The sequence below is a fragment of the Bos javanicus genome, chromosome 8 (assembly GCF_032452875.1).
Source record: "Bos javanicus breed banteng chromosome 8, ARS-OSU_banteng_1.0, whole genome shotgun sequence".
In the NCBI taxonomy this organism is placed as follows: domain Eukaryota; kingdom Metazoa; phylum Chordata; class Mammalia; order Artiodactyla; family Bovidae; genus Bos; species Bos javanicus.
In genome coordinates, this window is record NC_083875.1 from 112,545,202 (window position 1) to 112,569,225 (window position 24,024).

The window sequence follows — 24,024 nt, forward strand, 5'->3', positions numbered from 1 at the left end:
GCAGCTGGCAAATAGCAGACCCGCAGCTGGTATGCAGAGAGTGGAGACACAGGACTGAGTGAGTGAGCACGTAAGAGGTGAGGGGCAGAGGTTAGAAACAAAATGTGAACCTGCACATTCTAAGACATTCCGAACCGCACACTGTGACTGCACTCCACCGGAAGGTGGTCTGTGCTTGGTACCCTGCCTCAGAAGGAAGAAGTAACTTTAAAAAATTATGAAATATGCAAATAAGCATGGATAAATGTTAGATGAGCAATTAGGAAGTCATGGTGTGATTTTGTGTATTTACTTTTGTGTCCTCTTACACCTAGAAATAGGTGTTTGGTCAGGATATGTGGACACATCAACACTTGTCAGATGCCAGTAATTTTCTAAATTATGTGCAATTCTTCAGTTGGCAGTTTGAAGATAATTTATTAGATCTATTTTTAATGAAATACAACCTGGATTATCTCATGCACAGGAAGGTGATTCCAGCACATCATAGCAAGCACGGTGAGCCTGTTGAGTGAGGTTGTAACACACTCGCGTGTGTGTGCCTGCGTGCACAGCTGTGACGTGGGCGTGGTCATACGTGTGCCAGCCATGCATTCACGGAACTTGCCGTCACTTTAGTCTAAAGTGGAAACAACTGCCTTGGGTCATTACACATCTTTACAGAAATCCCCTTTCGCCTTCTGATACATTTAGAACAGGGTCCTTCACTCTGAGCTGTCGAATACCTAGAAGCTTTTTCAAACATTCTAAAATGTTAGAGCTGAAAAAAACTTCCATTTTACAGATAAGGAAATTGAGGTTCAAAGGGACTTGCTCAAAAAAAAAAAATCCATTTAATCGCTCTCCTCTCAGGAGGGGTCTCTGACTGCAGACTGCTCTAGACGGACCACCAGTCGTCTTGGGGCTGCATTCGAGCCCTTCCAGGAGCCTGGGCCACTGACATGGCTTCTCATCCCGGCCTCGCCATTCCACAGTGACAGCAGCGTCTCCCCGGGCCGTCCGCACCACGAACGGGAGCTCTGGGCTGGCCAGTCGGGACCCTTGCCTGGCTTAGCCACGTTGAGCCAGCCTCTGAAGGGTGTTGCTGGTGATTATATGGTATCTTTCCTGTACATTACACTCTTAATTTGCATTGCTAGATGTATGAACATAGCTCGTATCTGACCGCTGCTTTCTGTCCTGTGATGTTGGCAGCGCCGTTTAATAAGCTGACGTAGTTCACAGACGCCTACTTAGCAGACCCTCTCATCAGCATGTTTGGCCAGCTGTCAGGTAGTTTCTGTCCTTTCCACCCAAATTTCTGACTGCTTCCTGGTGATGCTGAGGCGAGCTTGTCTGTGTGTGGATTTCCTGTTTCCTTTGCTCGTGGCTTGACCATTCCTGCTCAGTGAAATCCACTCACCCTTCGTGAGCAAACCCACGAGGGCTGACTCTGCCCTTCCTCGGGGAGCGGGGGTGCTGGCTCCTCAGCGGCCACCCCCAGGGCTCGGCCAGCAGCCACACGGGCGGACGTGTGCGCCTCTCCTCTGGGGGTGGCCGTGTTGGGGGCAGGGGACAGCCAGGACCTCCCCCTCCACAGTAGCAGGGCCGACACGGAGGCCACCACGGAACCCAGCAGTCCCCCCACCTCCCAGCATCAGGTCAGGAAGGCTGACCTCCGTGATCGGAGATGGCCAACCGTGGCCCCTGACCCAGGGCCAGAAGACGGACCTCCGAAAGCAGCTGCAGCAGTCCAGCGAGAAGCTGCATTTTCAGTGAGGCCAGCACTTTGGTGGGCGGTGAGAAACCAGCGCCTGGGGTCACCCAGGGGCTCACGTGTACCTGCTCCCCCAACCCTTCCTGATGCTTTCCTGCCAGCTCCTCCAGCTCCCCCACCCCCAGGGCAGGTGGGATGCGGGGTCCGAGATCAGCATGGCCCCCAGAAACCCATCCAACCCTCCTCTGACCTGGTCAGGTGAACAGCAGAGGACACGGACGTGATCTGACTGTCACCCACAGGGCGCCTGGAGAAAGGCTGGTTCAGATTGACAGAGGTCACGTGTGGCGGGGACGGGATACGGGGGCTGGCCTAGTTTTGTTCTGTCAGAGAAACTGGAAATCAGGCGTTAAACCCAAATGCAGAACCCAGCTCACCGTGGTGCCCAGTGAGGTCTAAGCACGGGGGGGGGGGGGGGGGGGCACTGCCCTGTTTTAAAGCCCCAGGTGTGAGAAGACACGCCCCTCACCCAGCTGCAGGCTTCTCCGTCTCTCCCTGAGGCTCTGCCTGTCTTTGTCCTAATCAGGCTCGTAATTGATTGGTTTAGATTTTTGTTGTGCTTCTGGTATCTTGCTCTGAATATCGGGTTTGAATATAATTGCCATAGGTCACACTACCTAATCCGTATGCAGGCTTGGGAGCTGGGTGACAGGAATGCTGTATGTAAATGGGTGTGAATGGATGCCCTCGCCCCGTGGCAGCAGCGGGTGAGGCAGGTGGCGTCAGTCCTCACAGGTCAGCCCACTGGGAGCCCCAGAGCTGCCGGCTCAGCAGCCTGCTGCATATTTATGCACCCATTGAAAACAATCCGATAGCTGTTCTCAAGAGATCTCAAAATTCCCCCAGTCTGTTCCCCTTGATGAGAAAAATCACGCTGCTGATCTTCCGAGTTATCTGTGCCTTCTTTTATGTAGAAGGCAGACTGGATGTCTCTTACATGTGCTGGGTTTTAAGGTGGTTTCAATTCAATAGATGCCACGGGGCACTTTTGGGTGTGAAACACCATGCTGGGTAAACGCGATGTGGAGCATGTTCAGGATCCCGCAGTTCAGGAGGCAGCACTGCCGTGGGGTTGGAACTCAGACCTCAGATGGGGGGAGTTCCGTATTCACGTGGGTTTGGGGGTGGACCACCCCAGGACTCTGAGCAGAAGGGACTTCTCAGCTAAACTCTGCTAAGCCTCAACTGAGAGAGCCAGTGAGACCACCCGTCCCACCTCACTTCATCCTGAGAGTCACTTCACTTCCAGCTATCTTATAGGTGGGGTTTCTGCACAAGATTTTTAAAAGTTTTCCCATCGTGAAAACAATAAAGGGCCGAGGATGGTTGAGACTCGGGGTGGCAGGCCCAGGCAGTGCAGCCCAGAGCCCAGAAGGGGAGGGGGTGGGTAGAAGGAACAGAGAAAGGCCAAAGGGGAGCTTGAGAGTCATCTCAGAGCTGAGATGGAAAGACTTCACAACCTCGCAGCTGACTGAAAATTCCAAGGGGCGTGGAGAGAGTGAACGGTGGTTTTCTGCTCAAGGAAAGCGACCGCGAAGGTCAGGATGGTGTGGACAAACCTGGGCGCTAAGTCTGAGGAGCCCCTGGATTTCTGGGTTGAGGGGTGGGGCAGACACTTGAAGTTCAGGAGATACATGATGGGAAAATAGGCTTGGAGGTAGAACTTTGTGTTGTTTAATTAGAGGTAAAAGTTAAATTGGTGAAAGAAATTGCCAAGGATGAGATGAGAGGCTCAGGAACAGAGTCTTGGGGGTGTCTCAATTTGGGGATAGAAAGCACAGCTTGGAAATTAGGCGGTGAGTTGCATCAGCCGCAGAAAGAAGGGGCCCCCAGGCCAGTAAGAGGACCCACGTGTCCAGGGCTGCCTAAGACTCGGGGTTTGGTGGGCTTGAGAAAACACCTCAGTGAGAGCAGACGGGAGACACAACATGTTAATGCTGTGTCTGCAGTCAGGATCAAAAATTTCAGAATTATTTGAAATTGGCATTTGTTTTGAGGCAAGTATTTTTAAATCAATGTAAAATATCTTCTCAGTAGAGAGGCCAAGTTTGCCAGATATAAGGAAAGCAAGTTGGCAAGAAAGCGTTTGCCTTGAATTTTTGTTTTAATTGAGAGACTTTAAAATTAGGTGGTTTCGAAGATTCCTAAGGCAGCCAATCATGTTTAATCTTATCAGAGCTTCACGTTTCTCTTCAAATGACGGTCTCACCTCAGGAAACATATCCCGTGTTGATTCTAACGCCTGTGGCTGAAAGCGCGGGTTGATTGTGAGTCTGGACGCTTGTCCGAGGGTCCCCTAACCTCCCAGCAGGAGGAGCGCTCACTCGGAGCTTTCTCACCTGCCGTCCGACCGGGCTCTGCCCCGCTGGCTGAAAAAGAAAGGAAGCCTTGTGTCTTCAGGGGCAAGACCCCGTCTGCCGGCGCTTCACCACATGGTGACGGCCGAGGGTCTCCTCTCCCCCAGGTCGTCTGAGCCAGGCGAGCCTTCACACGCGGGCCCGCATGGGGGGAAACAGAACACCGTCCGCACAGTTCTGCGTAGAAGCCCCCCAGCTCGGAACACAGACGGACCGCGGGGGTGGGGAACCCATAGGCGGGACCCAGGCCGCCCCGGGGGAGACGCTGTTTCTTTTACTGGCGATCCGCGCCGGCCGAGAACCTGAGGGCCGCTCCGGACACGGGCGCGGTCCAGCCTCTCCCAGAGGCTCGCACCTGCACAGAGCTCGCCCGGGGCGCAGAGATGCCTCAGGCCCTCTGCCCTGGCGTCTCTGCCAGGTGCCCCCGAGGCCTTCATCCCCACCACCTCTGGGGACCTGCGCCCGAGCGCCTTCTCTCCACGCCGAGACCCGGCTCTGACCCTCAGGGCTTCACTGCGGAAGCCGCAACTCCTGAGTGCTGCCCGACAGGACTTAATCCTCCTTCGGGTCATGGAGAAGGCTCACTGACAAGGAACTGAGGGAAAGACAAAAAAATGATATTCCAAGATGTACTCTTTGCAGGTCACATCCCACCATTCCGCAGAGACAGCTGGACAGTTTCTGGGGCCTGATCTGAGGGTTAAAGGGCAATCTGAAGTGTGCCTAAAAATGCCCCTCAGCCTGGAAGGTGGAACCAGGGTCATGGGCCTCATGGTTGGATGTGACTGTGACCTTTGACCTTTAGCTCCATCAAAATGAACAACCCTCAAAGGGGATCGTTGGTGGTGGCTTTGAAGTAAGAGCCAGGAAGGGAGTGAGGAAGATCAGGTGGGGTAGAGCCACAGTCCCTAATCCCAGTGTTGGAAATGCGTTACCCCGCGAGCCAACCGAGGGGCGGGGCCTCCATGGGGCGGGGCCTCCAGGGGGCGGGGCCTCCATGGGGCGGGGCCTCCAGGGGCGGGGCCTCCAGGGGGCGGGGCCTCCAGGGGGCCGGGCCTCCAGGGGGCCGGGCCTCCAGGGGGCCGGGCCTCCGAAGGGGCGGAGCAAGGAGACCCGTGCCTCTGCTCAGCAGCTGGGGCAGCCCTGGGCCTAAGCAGCACAGTCAGTGTCTCACGGTTTGGAGGATGGACTCGAACCCATGGCCCAAGCTCAGGCTGGGCTGGTTCCTTCTGAGGCCGTGGGGAGGAGGGGGTGCCCCAGGCCCCTTCCCCAGCTTCTGGGGCTTTGCTGACGACCTTCAGTGTCCTTGGTTTGTAGATGCATCACCAGAGCCCTGAGTAACGGTCACAAGACCCTCTCCCTGCCAGCATCCCTGTGTCCAAGTTCCCTTTTATCAGAACGCCAGTGACGCTGGAGTGGGCCCCCCCTATCCTGTGTGCTGTCACCCCCACTTGATCTGCAGCCGCTCTAGTTACAGTCAAGGCCACGTTCCCAGGTCTGGGGATTAGGATTTCCACCCACGACCTTTTGAGACCCAGCTCAACCCTGGCAGTCAGGCTGGGTGAGACATCGACAGACCTTGATGCTGATGGTGATGATTCCACAGCCCAGGAAGCTGGTCCCACGTGGGTCTGGTGCTGGGCGTCTTAGCCGTCACCTCATTTAATTTCCCACCACCTAATGGGCAGGATTTGGACCCACGTCAGGAAGAGAACCTGGGACTCAGAGCAGCTGGGTCCACAGACCTCAAGCCTGGGGGGCCGCTGATCAAGGCAGAACCTGAGGCTGTTTGACAAAAACCGACTCACTCTCCCCACTCGCTCTGGAAAGAGGGTGAGTGAGAAACCCACTGCCTTCCGTGTTGCCAGGAATTAGGCTGCTCTCTCATTTCCACCGTCCCGGGGATGCATGCCAGGAGAAGGTGGGGAGTGGGCGGGAGAGCCACGGGGCGTGTGTCGGATGTGCTCAGGGAAGAGAAGCCTCAGGGATGCTCCCACGGTGACTCTGCGCTGAGTCCTGGGGCCTCGGAGCCGAACAGCAGCTGCTGGTCTTACTCCTGGGACACGGACTCGGCTCGGCCCGCTCCTCAAAGGGACAGGGGCAGGGTCAGGCTCCTCAAAGCCCCCCCCCCCCCGCCCTGCTGGGGGCCTGTGGACTCTTTATCACCACCCCCTTCAGATCATTTAAGCAGGTAGATGCTGCGTAATTGCCATCTGCCTCCTGAAATCCACACCAAGACAGGTAGGGGCTGCCCTAACCCGAGGTAACCTGGCTGCTCATTGTCTGAACATCAGAGCTGAGAATGACTCGGGGGGGTCAGACACTTAGGGTGTACACGAAGGCCAGTCCTGTGTGGCTTCAAGCTTTTATATTGTACAAATAAGTCAATAAATATTAACATAAGCATAGGTCCATCCTACATTATTGTCCAGCAGGCCTGCTTCTCGCTCTTGACTCTAACGTCATTTTCCTCCTCTTGTCTTTAAACGCGACCTGCACGTAAGTACCCCCAACCACCCCCAGAGGCCACCTGGCCATCAGCAGCTGCAGCAGCTGTCCTGCAAGGTCCCAGATGCCCTTGACTTCTGCAGAACCCTATGCCTCGAGCCATCGCCCTGCTGGGTGCCCCGGGGGAGCAGGCCTGCCCCGACGAGTGTCCTTGTGCTCAGTCCCCACACGGCTTGGGTCGGGCTTGAGAGGCAGGAGGGGGAGTCCCCTGGTCCGTCCGAGGTTCCCAGGGGACGTCCCCAAGGGCTGTGCCCTCCCCTGCCCCTCACTCTCCTTCCCCAGCCATCTCCCCAGCCCTCTCCCCGCTCCAACATCCCGCCACCCAGGGACTGACGGTCTGTCCCGCCAGGGTCCCCTGAGCAGTGATGCTGGCTGGCTCTGTCCTTGCTGTCCCCAGCACTCGACAGACGCCTGATGGGACACGCTCCCCACATCTTGTTTCTGAAGGATCAAGTCACTTAATCCTCACCAGGCTCCAGCTGAACCACAGTAAGTGCGAACGCTTCTTTCTCAGTTGGTATCCTGGAAGGATGTGCGGTGCGTCCATGTCACCAGCCTCGTGGCCATTTTGTAATTCCTCCTCTCGTCCGGCCTGGTTGGACTTTAGTGACCACACTGATGCTGGGGTCCCCACGGGGCTGCTCCGACCTTGTCTGGTGGAGCTTCCTCGGCAGAAGGGACTGAAGATGCTCCTTCAGAGGACTGTTGAGAAGCAGGGGTGTTAAATGTCCTCGGTGCACTGTTTCCTATAAATGTCCAAAATATGAAAGGAGGGTTCTGCACCACTTCAAACAGATGAGAAAGCAAGCTGTTACACTACCAAGTGATAATGTATTTTTTGTCAGAAATAAGAAAAGCCACAAAGGAGAAGACATGAATGAGATGAGTGAATGTATGATGTAAGTTCTGGTGTAAAAAGGATCACGAGATGCCGGGGCAGCACAGTGAGGACCCCTGAGCCACCTAGCGGTGGGACTGCCCTCGCTTCACCCAGAGGGGACAGGGACTGCGTCTGAGGAGAGAGATGGTCCTCTTGCGAAGACAAACAATCACCAAAATAAATGCAAACATGTAACTGAGACAAAGCCAATTTGGGCATATAAAATAGGACTCTTGAAATTTTAAAATGCAGTTGAAGAACTGAAAGATATATTTGGAAAAACTTTCTGAAAGATGGAGAAGAAAGATAAAGAATGAAAAAAAAAAGAAAATGAAAAAGCCAAGCATAATAAGATCTACTTATCAGCAGGATGCGTGAGTGCTACGTGCTAAGTCGCTTCAGTCCTGTCCATTTCTTTGTGACCCCATGGACTGTAGCCCTCCAGGCTCCTCTGTCCATGGGATTCTCCAGGCAAGAATACTGGAGGGGGTTGCCAGGCCCTTCTCCAGGGGATCTTTCCGACCCAGGGATCGAACCTGGGTCTCCTGCTTGCAGGTGAATTCTTTACTGCTGGGCTACTGGGAAAGCCCTGCCAGGACGATACATAGGACAATTCAAATGCATTTAGTAGACATTCAAAACACACGCACACACAGTAAAGACAATAAAGGAGAAGTTAAAAAGGAAGGAAGAAGCACTTTCTCAGCAACCAGCAGGTTTCATGTCGTGTGTGCACTGAGTGCTGAGCAGCAGGAGCGGAGAACAGGTTTCCTCAGTGACCCGCATGCCCGGAGTTAGGGAGAGGGTGAGGGCGAGGGCAGAATGCCCGCGCTGCTGGCAACGAGATGGAGCAGAAACCCAGGGAGCTGCCCTCGCCCTGCCCTGGTGTCCCGAGGGCGAGGGGCAAGCGATGCCTTGAGAGCCCCCTGGGAGCTGCGTCTCCTCCTTGCACACGCTTGGTGCAGACACGTGTGATGTGTGATTTTCAAAAGCAAAAAATAATAATAATCACTCTGAGACTCTGATTTCCTAAATAAATGTCCCAGAGAAAATGTCTGCCACTGACTTTTACGCTTGATCTTAGGGAGAAGACCAAAAAGGGATGCCGTTGACTTTTAATGTTAAAGAAAAAAAAAACAAGCTCGGCTTCCACAAAGAGGGAATCGGTTCGGTTCTGAATCCTGGCGGCACCTGGGCAGGACACCTGACCCAGCCGTGGCTGCAGGGGTGGGTGTGGGTGGAACTCAGCCTGTCCCTGGGAGGGAACCTCTGTCTTCCTGCAGCAGAGACTCGGGTCTGGCCACAGGGAGCCGCCTCCTAGTTTAATGACATCATCATGCGCCCTCCAGGGGCTCCCTGGCCTCGTGGCCTCTGCTCTCCCACGTCCTCTGCAGCGCGACTCTGGTTTCCAGAGCATATGCCCGCAGGTGTGCCACGGGTTTATGTGACAACTGGAGCAAACCAGAATCTCAAACCCGGTATAATTTACGCTGAGAATAGGAGTTGATCCAGAATCTCAAACCCAGTATAATTTACACTGAGAATAGGAGTTGATCCAGAATCTCAAACCCGGTATAATTTACGCTGAGAATAGGAGTTGATCCATAATTAAGTTTGCTTGTCACTTGTTCATATATAACTTAATTGTTTAATTTTTAAATATTATGAGCTATTTATATGTGTATTTCTTGATAATGTTACTCACACTGAGTTGAATATCTGCTGCTTGTAAAGTGTTCTTATAGCTACAGTTTTAGAAAACAATTTATTTTAGAAAGGCCAACATCTGCATATTTCATAGTATCAAAACTGAGTGTTGTCCATGTACTAACTTGTTTTAATCTGTGTTTTAGTAGATTTGAAAAGTGAAAGTATTACTTGATTGGTTGTGTCTGACTCTGTGACCTTACGGACTGTAGCCTGCCAGGCTTCTCCATCCATAGGATTCTCCAGGCCAGAATACTGGAGTGGGTAGCTATTCCCTCCTCAAGGGGATTGTCCCAATTCAGGGATCGAACCCATATCTCTGTGTTGAAGGTGTGTTCTTTACCATCTGAGGCCACTAGGGAACCCTTCAGTGGATTATATTCTGTTTTCTCAATCACTGGTGTTACCAGTACCTATTGTACTGATAGGTATGGAATTTCTATTTTACCCAAACCTACTGTTTTAAAGTTTTGGGGGATTTTTTTTTCAGTTCTTTCATCCTCTCTTTTTCTTTACACCCCAAATAAACTAGTTTTTGCATATTATAGGTACCACTGTGCTGATCTAACTCTTCATTATTCTTTCTTCTGTTGTTCCCATACACTCACATAGCAATGTCGTTTCTATCTTGTTTTATACTGAATCACTCAAGTCTAGCAGAGTGCAGGCGAGTGACCCCCCTAGAAATGCTAGTTAATTAAAGACATCCCCATTTAGGAGCTATTTACATCACCGTAGCTGTAAATGAGAAAGTGGAACTCAGAGATGTTATGTAGGCATATTAGTAAATATATATACAGTGATACTATGTAAATTTGCTACCATTCACTGAGCCTTTATGGTTAGCTAGATCCTTCTTGTATATTATCTAATTTAGAGATTGAAAAATTCCAGGAGATTCATGCTTATGAACAACGAGCTCAGATTATGAGGAAGTAAGTGGTAGTGCTTTTGTGAGCCAAGTCCATCTGACTTCAAATCTTTTAACCATTAAACATTTTACTGGTCACTTGTATAACATAATCTGCCCGGTTAGATTTAGGATTCATCCTGCACCAGTGCACAGGAGCACTATCTTCCTTTTGCCTTCTCTCGCTTCCTTTTTCTTTTCTCTATCAACAAAGCCGTTTTAACCAGCCCTGGGTGCAGCACCCAAGACAAAGACGGGCGATTTGGCTGCTCCAGAGTCTTGGGGACCCGAGTGCTGAGCCCTGGGACAGATGAAGCAGGAGAGTTTGGGGAAAGGTATTCCGAGGAGGAGGTGGGGGGATGTTCTTTTGTTCTAAATGGCAAAGTCGAAAAGAAGGAAGACAAATCTGGTGTAATTCCTTTCTCTTTCTGGGAATTTATGAGTTTAAGTCCTCTGGGTCTGTGTCCTTGCAAGACATGCAGGTGCAGACTCAGTCCCTGTCTGTGTGATGAAATCAGGCCTTGGGAAGATTAAGTGTAAAAGGGAAGGATTTACAGCTCAGCTCTAAGGTCAACAGAGGCAGACAGGGTGACGGGCTCCCAGGTAACAGGAAGGATGGCTGAGTTCCAAGGACAGTGACCCAAAAGCCTCTGACTCTTTCTTATTTGACTCAACTACCTAGTTGCCTGTTGTTCAAAACAGGAATTACAAAGCTAGTTGATGTCCCACTTGAGCATTTTTCTGTTGTCTATGGCAAATCGGTTAGTGTGCTGAGAGGTTTTCAGTTCCTATAAAACAGGAGTGAGCAGCAATGGGCCCTTTAGAATGGCAAACCAGTATGAGGGAGTGTCCACGGCACCTGTTGGGGTGAAACATTTTTGGGTGAAAGTCACCACCCAAAGGCTCATCTGGGACCCCAGGATTCAGATTCCTTGTCCTGGTCTCAGTTCTTCCCATGGTGGGGGGCAGAGAGGGAGCAGTGTGAACACCCAGCAGCCCTGGGACAGTCCTGCCTGGTGGGGAGTGGGTGGGGGGAGGGGGATGGTGTGAACACCCGGCAGCCCTGGGACAGCCCTAGACCTTCAAGCAAGAGTGCGCAGATTCTCCATGGCTCTCCCAACAGCTAACTATGGAGCTTTGAAAAAAGAGTCTCAACCTCTGAATGTGGGTTTCTTCACTCCGAAAGTTAGGGTCATTTGGTTGACAGGTAAATGATGTAATGGACAAGAAAGTGGTGTTGACCAGAGTCCCCTGGCTCCACAGACGTCACAGAGACCAGCCGTGTCTGATAGCCCCTGAGCCCCCTGGAGAAGTCACAGACTAAATAAATAGGGTCACCCTCAGATTCTGGTTTGGAATGACTTTGCTGTGTGCCGGGGCCTGCTCCTGCCCCAGACGTGGAGAGGAGAATCCAGTAAGGAGGTCTGGAGGGCTCAGCACTCGTCCCCCGGACCAGGAGTTCTAGAACCTTCTCAGTTGGCGAATGTCCCCAGCCTGCACGGATGACTCGGCTAGCAGGGAACAAGTCTTCCCAGACAACCCAAGGGAGACCCTTTCTCGGAGTCTGAGCAGGAGCCCCAAGTCCAGAAGGACACTTCTCTCAGGGATCATTGTCCATCGATAGGACAGCAGACACGGTCCCTCGGGAAAGCTGGAGGGTCCGTGGTGACTGCAGAGGGCACACTCTCTATCCACGTGTCCTCCTGGTGTCATCATGAAGTCACTAGGTGCTTTACCATGTGGTCCCTGTTTTGTAGATGGAGAAATCGAGGCACAGAGAAATTAAGTGACTTCGCCACAGTTGCAGGCTGGGGAGAACCCGGACCAGAGCAGAGAGACCTGACTGTGGGCCTGTGTCCTGCCCACGGAGTCACGCTGCCTCCATTCCTGGGAGAGAAGACTTCCTGCAAGGTAACCCAGCTCCCCCAGCAGCTACTCAAGGATGCCTACATCCATCATCTCTGATTCTCCCTGATCTTTCCTGGTAGATTTCTTATGAACCCAAACTTCCCAGAGTCTGCATTGAGATGAGGAAGCAGCTCCCATCATGTGAAGCTGTGCGTGGAGCTGGGTCTCAGTTACCTAGGAGACGGAGACTGGGGACAGGGCAGCTGGCAGGAACGGCTCTACTCAGCTTGATCTGCAAGCTTGGTGGTGCCAGAAGCGCCTCGTTTCTCTGCATTACACCTTCCCTGACTATCCCACTGCCACACAGGTCCCGCCGCTGCCTGCTGCCTCCTCCCCGCCTGATGATACTGGAGCAGTGAGTGGCCGCAGGTTGGAGGCAGCGGGTGAGAGGCAGGGCCGGCTAATGGCTGATGACAAAGCGGCTTCTGCTTGTGAGTGGCCAGGGAGTGGAGGAGGGAGCTGGGAGCTCAGGCTCTGGGTCAAGTCTGAGCTGCCCACGGCGGAGACCGAAGCCCCAGGGTTCCTCCTCCCCGTCTGTGCAGAGGGAGAGCGTGACGGTGGGGAATGCGGGTTAGGAGGACAATGGTCTTCATGCTCTTGGACCCCACGTCCAGCCCCTCCTGGGGACACGGTTGTGGCCTGGAAGTTGCTCAGCCTCCAAAGCTTGATGGAATCCATGAATGTGCAGCTTTTTGGTGCAGTTAATATTGTTATCTTCAGTACAGCTCAGCCTGACCAGTGCATCTTTTACCACGGGGATCAAATAATAAAATAAGTCCTGCTCCGGATGTAAAGTTAACAATTTACAACACAATTCACTGAGTCGTTCTATGGCTTTCATTGGTTCAACAGCAAATTTCTTACATTCTAGGCTTTAAGTATAAAACCATTTAAAGCTCCCCCAAAACCCTCTCTTTATTTTTAAAATAAACATTGGGCTTAAATTTTTTTTAAATGTATGCTGAAATAGTTCCTTCATGGTGATTTTTCTAAGCATGATTCACTAGAGAGAGAATCAGAAACCCAGGCGGTGGTACCCGGTTGCCCCTTCCCCAGGCCCAGGGGAGTCCAGAGCCCGTACATAGGTCAGAAGCCTGCATACCGCCACTCCTGTGTCACCAGCAAAGCTCCTACAGCTCAGGTCTCAGCCCCACCCGAAGGGCAAATTCAAAGCACAGCTTGCCTGAACTTCCGATGGAAAAGGCCGGGTGACCATCAGCGGGGTGGGCACGGGGCAGGGGCCTCGCCTGCACTCCCGGTGTAAACCTGGGCAGTGCAGACCCCTGCACACCTCATGCCCTGAATTGTGCGCACCTGGCTGAACCTGAGCCTCTCCTGGAGTTTCTGAACATTGAAACTTGTGTGAGAGGGGAGTGTGCCTCTGTCTCACGATGTCACTTGGCGGCCCCACTGGCTGAAGGGGGAGAGACTCCCCCAGTGCTTCGTTAGGCGTGGTCTACAAGTTATCTCCTGCAACCTTCAGAGAGGAGCTTTATTCTTTTACAAGAATGTATGAAGTATTTATACAAATAGATATATTTATACACACACACACACACACACACATATATATATATATATTATTTGAACTGAAATATAGTTGGGGCTTCCCTGGTGGCTCAGACAGTAAAGAATCCGCCTGCAGTGCAGGAGATTCAAGTTCAATCCCTGGGTCGGGAAGATCCCCTGGAGAAGGGAATGGCTACCCACCCCAGTACTCTTGCCTGGAGAATCCCATGCACAGAGGGGCCTGGGGGTACACTGTCTGTGGGGTCACAAGGAGTCAGACGTGACTGAGCGATTAACAGTTTCATAGTTAATTTACAATGTTGTGCTAGGAGTGTACAGAAAAGTTACTCAGTCGTACGTAAATCTGCACGTGTTCTGTTTCAGATTCTGTTCCTTATGTGGAATTCAGTTCCCTGTGGTATGTAGTAGGTCCTTGTGGGTTATCCACTTTATATATAGTTCTGCATATATGTTTATCCCAGTGTTAATGGACGCTTATTTCTCAGAGAGCACAACACACTACAGGGCCGGGAGCTCAACCAGGGCTGGCCCTGAATAAACAGAGCGTCCACAGAGGGGCCAGCTGGGGCGGAGCCGTCCCACAAAAAGAGACGCATGTTAGTGGGGCTGGTGTTCATTAATTGAGGGGTGAGTTGCAGGCTTAACTATCCACCTAGAAGAAAATAAGTTTGTCCCCAATATATACGAAGAAGGATTAAAACCTAAATGTAAAACATAGAACAGTTCTTAGGCAACCGGCAAGTGAGCCAGGGTTTTCGACTCCATCTCACAGAGCGATGGCCTCCACAGCCTGTGGTGCCAAGTCCCCAGCCCAGGTGATGCCCAGGCTTATTTCAGGTACAGCAGGAGCAAAATGACAAGGGGGAGTCTCCGCCTCCACGCGTGACCGGCCGTGCCCCTCTGAGGCTCTGAGGTCCGCACCCCCAGTAACCCAAGCGCCCAGGTCCCCTGAGCTGCCCAAGGCCTTTGCACATCCTGTTCCCTCGCCCGAAACATCTGCCCCAGCCCTTGTTTTAACCTGAATCCTGAAGTTTTCCCTTAAAGCTCAGCACACATTTCAAACACTAAATGAGCTTGTGCTTTTTATTATATGTATTTTTACTACTCTGCACACAGAGTGATGAGTAGGTATTTGTTGGTCGGTTGATATGAAGGCTCAGGCCAGAGATGCCCGTTCTCCAGGGATTCTCTGCAGAGTCTCGACGTGCTGAAGCTTTGCTCCAACAGCAGGCCCACCGGGTCTTTCTGTAACATCAGCTAGCAGAGTCACAGGGATCTAACTAGTCTTCTCCAAGATTCCGATGTTTCTTGTCATAAATTGTGGAGGAGGTGAACTCTGCATCCATGGTATCTCTTTTTTATTTTAATTTTTAAAAAATTTTGTTAGAGTACAGCTGAGTTACTTGTATTAATTTCCTGTATTAATTCTTGTATTAATTTCTGTTGGTGGTGGTTTAGTCACTAAGTCATGTCCGACTCTTGCAACCCCATGGACTGTAGCCCACCAGGCTCCTCTGTCCATGGGATTCTCCAGGCAAGAATACTGGAGTGGGTTGCCATTTCCTCCTCCAGGGGATCTTCCCTACCCGGGAATCAAACCCGATTCTCCTGCATTGCAGGCAGATTCTTTACCTACTGAGCTATGAGGGAAGCCCAATTAATTTCTGCTGTAGAGCAAAATGAGTCGGTTATAGACACAGATCAATAGATAACAGACTACTTTTCACATTGCTTCCATTATGGTTTATCGCAGGATACTGAACAGTCTCCTGTGCTATCCAGTAGGACCTTGTCCATCTGTGCCTCCGTTAGCGCGACAGTTTGCATCTGCTAATCCCAGACTCCCGTCCTTCCCCCCCACCCCCCTGCACACATGATTTTGCCATGTCTCTCCCACCTAGAATACAGCTCTGGCCACACTGGCACGTGTGTGTGCTCAGTCACTTTGGTTGTGTCCAACTCTTTGCGACTCCATGGACTGTAGCCCGCCAGGCTCCTCTTGTCTATGGGATTTTCCAGGCAAGGATACTGGAGTGGGTTGCCATGCCCTTCTCCAGAGGATCTTCCCGACCCAGAGATTGAAGCCCCATCTCCTGCTGGACAGGGTGACAATTGACCCAGGCCAGAGTGGGATGTGGTGAGAGGAGCTGTCATCTTTACTGCTCTTCTCTTGTCGACCCTTCTGATGTGCTGAGTGGAGTTCTGCAATGAGCGGTTTTGCTGTGTTTAAATTACTTGCATTCACCCGTCCAGCAGTGTGTTTTTAACTCAAGGAGGAAGTGTAGACAGTGGCGGTTTTCGGGGCCCTGCACCAAAGCTGCCACACGGATGATCTTGGGCAAGTCCCGGGTAAAGGGAGCAGAATATAGATGCCACCCTTACAGAATTGTGTGAGGATTGTGCAAGGTAGTAGATGGAGACACCCTGCTACCTCCAAGTGTAAGTCCTGCCATGACCACCAGGAGGGGCCATGACCCTGGAAAGCGCCCTGATGGTTCAGACCAAGGTGGCCACCAATCGCCCCCAGGTCTAGACCACAGTGAGAGTAGCCGCCAGGAGAAAGCATGTCCTTCTGACACCCACTGCTTCCCACATAGGTCCCTGACCAGGTTAAACACTTCAGCTACAAGGAGATGGCGGACATTATATGTGGATGTTTTTCCTTCCTGCAAACCTCACCGCTGTCTATTGTATTCTCCGTACAAGTGCAACTCAGGTTGACTGACCCGCATGTGTCCTCATCAAAGTCTTCCCCTGCAGGGCCCCTGCAGGACCAAGGTCTTGCTTGTTATTTTTAAACATCGCGGGTAGACTGCCTGGCCCTTCCCCAGCGGCCGACCCCCCCTTCACAGAGGGACACTGTCCCTAAGACCCCAGCAGGGGAGCACGCTGACCGCCTTCTCTCCCTGCAGATGGAGGTGGACGCCGAGGAGAAGCGGCATCGCACGCGATCCAAAGGGGTCCGAGGTACGTCCGTGCCTCCCGGCCCCCGGCGCCCTGCTGGGGTCACCTCCGTCCTGCAGAAGCCCTCCATCTGGGCCTCTGGGGGGTTGTCTGTGGCAGGTGGGGTGGAGTAGCGGTGGAGGGGGGTCTAGCGATGGAAGAGAAATGAGCGTCTCTTTTCCTCTCCCTGCAGTTCCCGTGGAGCCGGCCATCCAGGAGCTGTTCAGGTCAGTGGTCCGCACGTGTGCCCAGCGGCGGTTCAGAGAACGCACCCCTTGATAGAGAGCGGGCTTCCGCGCTCCCCGGGCCCGGGCCTGCCCCCGCCCCCCAGTGCCCGGCCTCCCCTGTGAGTCCGCACCCCCGCCCCCGGCCCGCCATCCAGGGGGCACCTGAGTGACCGTCCGTTCCTCTTGCAGCTGTCCCACCCCCGGCTGTGACGGCAGCGGCCACGTCAGCGGGAAGTACGCGCGACACAGGAGGTAAGGCCGCGGTCTCGGCGCGGAGCCGCGCGAGTCGCGGGCGCCGCCTTGGCGAGCCTCCCCTGTCCCCCGGACCCGGGGCTCTTGGAGTCGCTGCGACGGCCGCCTGGGGCAGCGTTTCCCACCCGCGGGGGACAGGCGGGGTCCGCGCGGCCGCCCCCGGTTCGCGGCGGCCGGGGTGTCTGGTCCCGCTTTCTCCTTCTGTAGCTCAGGATGGTGACCCTCGGGTGGTGGAGTGAAGGACGGCCTTCCTGGTCTTTCAGCGGGAGCTCGACCGGTCCGGGGGAGGAAGGCCAGGCCCCAGGCGGCTGCGGGGGACGGTCTGGGCCGGAGCGGCCAGGCCGGGCCAGGCTCCAGGGGCTCAGGGGCTCCAGGGCTCAGGTGATGTTGCCCGTCAGCCCAGATTTCAGGCCTGCGGCAGAGACGACGAGGGGACACCGGGAGCATGGAGCAGGGAGGGGCTTGTGGCGGCAAGGCTTCACGCCAAGGCTGCAGGGCAGGGGCAGGTCGGCCGGAAGGTTCTCGTCTCGTGGGCCCCCGGCCCTGTGGTAGGAGGCAGCTTCCCCTTTGTGCGGAAGGTCGCGGCCCCGGTGCGTCAGAAGCGTGCACCCGCCCGGGCTCACCTGTGGCGGACTCCCAGACCCAGGCTGAGAGCTGTCGTCCGGCCAAGCAGCCTTTGGGGCCGGGCCCGGGTACGCGGGCCCAGGTGCTGCAGCAGGTGCTCCAGCCCCCAGGCGACAGTCCTCGCGGCCTCGCTCACTATTTCCTTTTCAGCTGAGCGCTAATTTACCGGTGAAATCAAGCAATTATGATGATTGTCCTTCAGCAAAATCAAGGGAAAATTACAAATTACTCCAAAATCCCCCATGCTAGCATTTAGGGAGGCAGGGAATTTTAATGGGCACCCACGATGAAACGGTTTCAGACTGGGGGAACAGCTAGCCATGGTTAAGAGAATTTTGTGACTTAAATTATTATATTTAATGTATTATATTATTATCTTACTGTGCAAAATTATCGAATTATCTGATTTAAATACATGGTTTATTTCAAGTATTTGCTATTTGATGAAGTATATATGTAAATTCTTTTTGTAAAGTCCTGTTTTTAAAACCTGACTGGTTTATGTTTACGATGGAGAAAAACAAGTTAGCCAACTGGGATTCTCCAGGCAACAATACTGGAGTGGGTTGCCATGTTCTCCATGGAAACTTCCCGACCCAGGGATCGAACCCAGGTCTCCGGCATCTCCTGTATTGGCAGGCGAGTTTTTTACCACTAGCTCCACCTGGGAAGCCCAATCATCTCATGATTAATCAATAGTTAAACTTGATTATATTGCTACTAGAAGGAATGATTAAATTTGGCTAAAAAGTTTTAATTAGATGTCAGCTAGTTTTAATTAGGTGTCATAACCACACTTTTGCAGGAATACTCATGAATTTCCCAAAGAATTGACTATGCTATGCTAAGTCACTTCAGTCGTGTCCAACTCTGTGTGACCCCATAGACGGCAGCCCACCAGGCTTCCCCGTCCCTGGGATTCTCCAGGCAAGAACACTGGAGTGGGTCGCCATTTCCTTCTCCAATGCATGAAAGTGAAAAGAGAAAGTGAAGTCGCTCAGTCGTGTCCGACTCTTAGCGACCCCATGGACTGCAGCCTACCAGGCTCCTCCATCCATGGGATTTTCCAGGCAAGAGTACTGGAGTGGGGTGCCATTGCCTTCTCCGAAGAATTGACTCAGGCCTTTGTATTTCTACCCACAATGCACCCCATGATTGTGGACCCCATGATGAGTCCTGTGGGATTCGGGCTGTGTGTACAACCTCCCCGGGGTCCTCTTCCTGTATAGAAAATGGTGCTTAGGCTGAGGCTGGGCCAACTGAAGACAGCCAGGCTCCACCCTCCTCTGAGACTCAATGCTGATGAGAGTGCAGAATGCCCTGAATTGTGCAGGAGCGAAGTAGATGAAATTTTAGAGAATATTCACAGAAGCAGCCAAACTGGAAATTTTTAAAACAAAAATAATTTTAATTTTTGAATTTAAAATGGCGTTATTTTCACCATGAGTCATAATGTATACAGTTATTGGAATTTCCACTATTTTACTGGTGGAAAGTAAATAGTGAATCAGGAGGCATATTGGGGGTCCCAGAACACAGTCTTCCCTTTGCCACGAGTGACCCGGGGCTTTGGGTGAATTATTTAACTTCTGTATGTCCTTAGTCACTCAGTCCTGTCTGCCTGCTTGTGACCCCGTGAGCTGTAGCCCGCCAGGCTCCTCTGTCCCTAGGATTCTCCAGGCAAGAGTCCTGGAGTGGGGTGCCATTTCCTCTTCTGAGGGATCTTCTCCACCCAGGGATCACATGCTCGTCTCTTGCCTCTCCTGCATCGGCAGCAGATTCTCTACCAGTAGCGCCACCTGTACGGGCTTCAGTTTCCTTGGTTTTAAAACAAGAAAGTTTCGGACTTTGTTGCGTGCCTGCTGAGTCACTCAGTGATGTCCAACCCTCTGAGCCCCCATGGACTGGAGCCCAGCAGGCTCCGCTGTCCATGGGATTCTGCAGGCAAGGAAACTGGAGTGGGTTGCCATTTACTCCTCCAGGGGATCTTCCCAACCCAGGGATCGAACCCGAGTCTCTGACATCTACCTTCACTGGCAGGCAAGTTCTTTACCACTAAGGCCACCTGCGAAGCCCACAGACTTTGTTATGTAAAGCTGATTACCATTCAGAATGCCATGTCAGAGGTAAGATTCTCTCCCAGGAGTCTCACTGAGGTATCAAGTAAGGCTTTCTACGTTCTGTTTGTCAATGGCTATATATTATCAGTAATTTTAAACTAAGAGGTGACATTTGAATTTCTCAGACTGAAAAGGTGGTCCTTGTAGTAGGTAAGATTCTTGTACACATCAACATCTTCTGACTGTAGCTATTTCAAATTTGTGAGATTTCAATTATATCTGGCTTTGTCTCTTTCATTTTGAAAAGACAGTTTCTGCACTGTGACAGCTGCTCTCATGCACGTAAATGCCTGCACCCCCAACACAGGTGTCACCTCGCCCCCTGCTGAGGCTCGGCGCACCTGAGACATCATCAGATAAGACCAGCACGGGGGCCTCAGTTTGGGTCTTGATGAAATTGCCCATCATTTCAGGTTTTTACTTGGAGAAGGAAATGGCAACCCTCTCCAGTGTTCTTGCCTGGAGAATCCCATGGACAGAGGAGCCTGGTGGGCTACAGTCCATGGGGTCACAGAGAGTCGGACACGACTGAGCGGCCAGCACTCAGGTTTTACTGATGCACTTTTCAATGAATGTACTCCTGTTAAGGCTACAGTTTCATTGTACTCACTCATCATGTCAGTTTGTAGCTGAGTATAAAAGACATTCTTTTAGTATATTGATATCTAGCTCTTTGAACATGTAAAAATTGAGGCAGGTGAAGGGAATCAACAATGTAAAAAATAAAATTTTTTGGAAATTTGATTTCAGGTAGTAAAATGAAGTCTACCAGGTAATCTTTATTTTAGCATAATTCTTAAGAGAATCAGATACTGGTCAGAGTTTCAGTGCGCCATTTCACCGCTTTGGAGGGCCTGCATGGCGGCGGTGGTGGCCCTGGGCGGTGGTCACGGCCCTGGGTGGTGGCTGTGGCCGTGGGCAGAGGTCATAGCCCCAGTCAGTGCCCGTGTCCCCGGGCAGTGTCTGTGGCCCTGGGCGAAGGCCATGGCCCTGGGCGGTGGTCATGTCCCTGAGTGGTGGCTGTGGCCCTGGGTGGTGGTCGTAGCCCCAGTTGGTGGCTGTGGCCCTGGGAGGTGGCCATGGCCCTGGGTGAAGGCCGTGTCCCTGGGCGGTGGTCATGTCCCTGGGTGGTGGCTGTGGCCCTGGGCGGTGGTCGTAGCCCCAGTTGGTAGCCGTGGCCCTGGGAGGTGGCCTCAGTTGGTGGCCGTGGCCCTGGGTGGAGGCCGTGGCCCTGGGTGGAGGCCGTGGCCCTGAGCCATGGTCTTGCCACTTCAGTGGGGATTTGGTTTCCTGTGGATGCTGAGATGGGTGACGTTTTCCCTTGGTAAGGAAGGCAGAGCTGTGGGTTCCTAAGAAACCAGAAATAGAGGGCAGAGGAGGACCAACCGCTGGGTGATGCTTGTGAAGTTCATCAACAGTCTGAATTCTCAGGGAATTCACGATTTACAGTCTTGGTTAAGAACGAAGGGGTGGGATTTAAACTTCTAATATCATTTTATTGGATGTTCTGCCTTATCCAAAAGCCGTATCCTTGAACTACAGATAATCGACTCAGGGCATTTGTTTGTGTCAGTCATTCACAGTTTGAGCTGCCTGATAAGCATACACACAACTGCACAAAGGCTGAGTCAGAGAGAGAAACTGGGGAACACATAAGGGAAAGGAAAACACAGTTTTACCAGAAACTCCAGGCACCTCAGGGGCTTGGGCGTAGCACCCCACGTGGTGCCGAGTCGCCGAGCAGTCAGGGTGAGAGAGGAGGAGCAGTGCCAGGCCCTGCGTCCGACGCAGGCGCCACACCCCTTCCTCCTCCGGGCCGCCCTCCTGGACCTGAGGCCCATCTCTGGATCCCTGCACACTGACCACAAGGGCCCCAACTCAGTCAACATTTTCATGCCCTGCTGCGTGTGGTCAGCGTCCCTCGTGGCTCAGACAGTACAGAATCTGCCTGCAATGCAGGAGACCAGGTTCGATCCCTGGGTTGGGAAGATCCCTGGGAGAAGGAAATGGCAACCCACTCCAGTATTCTTGCCTGGAGAATCCCATGGACAGAGGAGCCTGGCGGGCTACAGGGGGTTGTAAAGAGACACAACTGAGTGTGAGAGATGCTGAAGGTAGCATCTCAAACGTGATGCGGGGGCCAATCCCAGAGCTGCCTTTGCAGGTGCAAAACTAACCCTCCACCATCTAAGTAAGTTCCCAGAGTCTGGTTCTTAGACACCCAGGTTCAGGGAGAGGCGTATTCTGGATCCCTGCTCTCCTCCTGGGACCACCTTGTTCCTGCTCTGCAGGCAGACAGGTGACCGTAAGCGTCTAAAACAGCTGTGGGTGATGGGTGAAAAGAGCATTTCCAGGCCTACAGCCTGGGTGGCAGGAAGAAAATGAAAGACGTGGAGGAAGAGTCCGTGAACCTGGAGTTGAGAAGTCGCTGGGCTCTGGGTTGGTTGGCTGGAAGACTGCCTGTAGGGAGGGGAAAAGGACACAGAGCCAGCCCAGGACTGGGGCCCTGAACCAGCAAGAACGCAAGTGCAGGAAGAGCTGCCTGGTGCGGGACCCCGGCTGCCTGAGCATCTCGGGGGCTGGGGTCTCTGCCTGGCCTGGGTGGTGTGCGTGCTCCGTGCCATTCCACCCTTTTGCAACTCCGTGGACTGTAGTCCGCCAGGCTCCCCTGTCCACGGGATGCTCCAGGCAAGAGTACTGAAGCGGTGCCATTTCCTACTCCAGGGGATCTTCCAAACCCAGGGATCAAACCCGCGTCTCTTGTGTCTCCTGCATTGGCAGGCAGATTCTTGATCAGTAGCACCTCCTGGGAAGCCTGAAGATAGGTATCCTATGGATAGAGATGTGGGGTCAAGAGGCCCCAGTCCACTCCATCTGTAACTGTTTTAGTATGGTTCAAATACCTGAAAAAGATGTTGTTCAATAATCCAGAGAATTATATGACCTGTTACTAGGATAGCCAGAATGTGGGACGTGAAAACTTTCCTGCCAAAATTTACTCTTGAAAATTTGACTGAGATTGAACATTCTAATGCCTTATAATCACAATTTTCTGTCCCCAAGTTGATATAAAATATTGTGTTAAAGATACAGTGCAACTTGATGTTACAAAGGGGTAAATAAATAGATACTAAATTCATTGTCAAAATCAGGGCTAGTTTATTGTTCTACCTCTACGACTGTAAGTATTTGTTAGACGCTCAGTCGTGCCTGACTGTGCAACCCCATGGACTGAAGCCCGCCAGGCTCCTCTGTCCATGGAATTCTCTAGGCAAGAACACTGGCGTGGGTTGCCGTGCCCTCCTCCAGGGGATCTTCCCGACCCAGAGATTGACTCCGAGTCTCCTGCATTGCAGGCAGATTCTTTACCATCTGAGGCACCAGAGAAGCCTTCTTGTTTTAACGTCTTTATAAAATTTCCTAGTAAAAATTAGAGATGGGAATGATATTTATTAGTATCTATCACAGATTGGGACTTCCCTGGTGATCGGTGGTTAGGAGGTCACCTTCCAGCGCAGGGGCTGAGGGTTCAGTCCCTCCTCGGGTAACCAAGACCCCATGTGCCTCTCAACCAGAAAACCAGAACATGAAACAGAAACAACATTGTAATAAATTCAATAAAGACTTTAAAAATGTTCTACAGCAAAAAGAAATCTGAAAAAAATCTATCACAGATTAATAAATATTAAGCAATGTAGAGGAATTCGAAATTTTAGCCTTCCTTTCAGCAGTTAGATACATACTGGACCATTGAAATTAACTGGTTTTACTTACTTCTTTCTGAACAGCGATTTTTATATAAGTCTCCAACGAAGGAGAATGTGTTTGGGGCTGAGGGAGTCCCTAATGTGGATTTATTCTCCACGTGATCTGGTTGGTGAACCCTCTGAATTCACTTCTGACATTTAATGGATTTTATTCACATTTGCCCTTCACAGCTGTTTTGCTGAGGTTATTGTTTGTTGAGCACAGGATTCTGGTGAGATAGTTGACCTGAAATCTAGCTGTAGAGTCTTGCAAAAGCCAGTTGATGGCCTTGGTATTACATTTAAATCCTTCCCAATTTAGAAAATTCAGAATCAAATCAATTTATCCTGAAACTTTAAAATTAAAAGCTCCAAACGGTAGATTTCTTTCCTATTAGAAAATTATTGGATTCTCTCTGGCTTGCGGTGCGTGTTCCTCCTTCAGATTTTTCCCATCTCATATACCTTTGCACCCACCAGTGTGACTGCCATGGCGGCAGCCGCGGGTGAATAATTGCCTGTCTTCACGGGAGCCTGTTCTGGAGCTGGAGCTGAG

At 52.0% G+C, this 24,024-nt stretch overlaps 1 protein-coding gene across 18 annotated transcripts in view; it reads left to right on the forward strand.

Moving 5' to 3' along the window:
* The window catches only part of MYT1L (myelin transcription factor 1 like), a 396,883-nt gene that overhangs the window by 247,157 nt on the left and 125,702 nt on the right, over positions 1 to 24,024 (forward strand). For 17 of the 18 annotated variants that reach the window (XM_061426756.1, XM_061426757.1, XM_061426755.1 and 14 more), the window contains 4 exons: positions 11,876 to 12,029; positions 16,469 to 16,523; positions 16,693 to 16,726; positions 16,916 to 16,978. In XM_061426756.1, the coding sequence (XP_061282740.1) occupies positions 16,469 to 16,523; positions 16,693 to 16,726; positions 16,916 to 16,978 (152 nt within the window). In that variant the 5' untranslated portion in view covers positions 11,876 to 12,029. Of the gene's footprint in view, positions 1 to 5,678; positions 5,947 to 11,875; positions 12,030 to 16,468; positions 16,524 to 16,692; positions 16,727 to 16,915; positions 16,979 to 24,024 lie in introns of those variants that run through there. The other variant, XM_061426759.1, reaches the window with a different exon arrangement.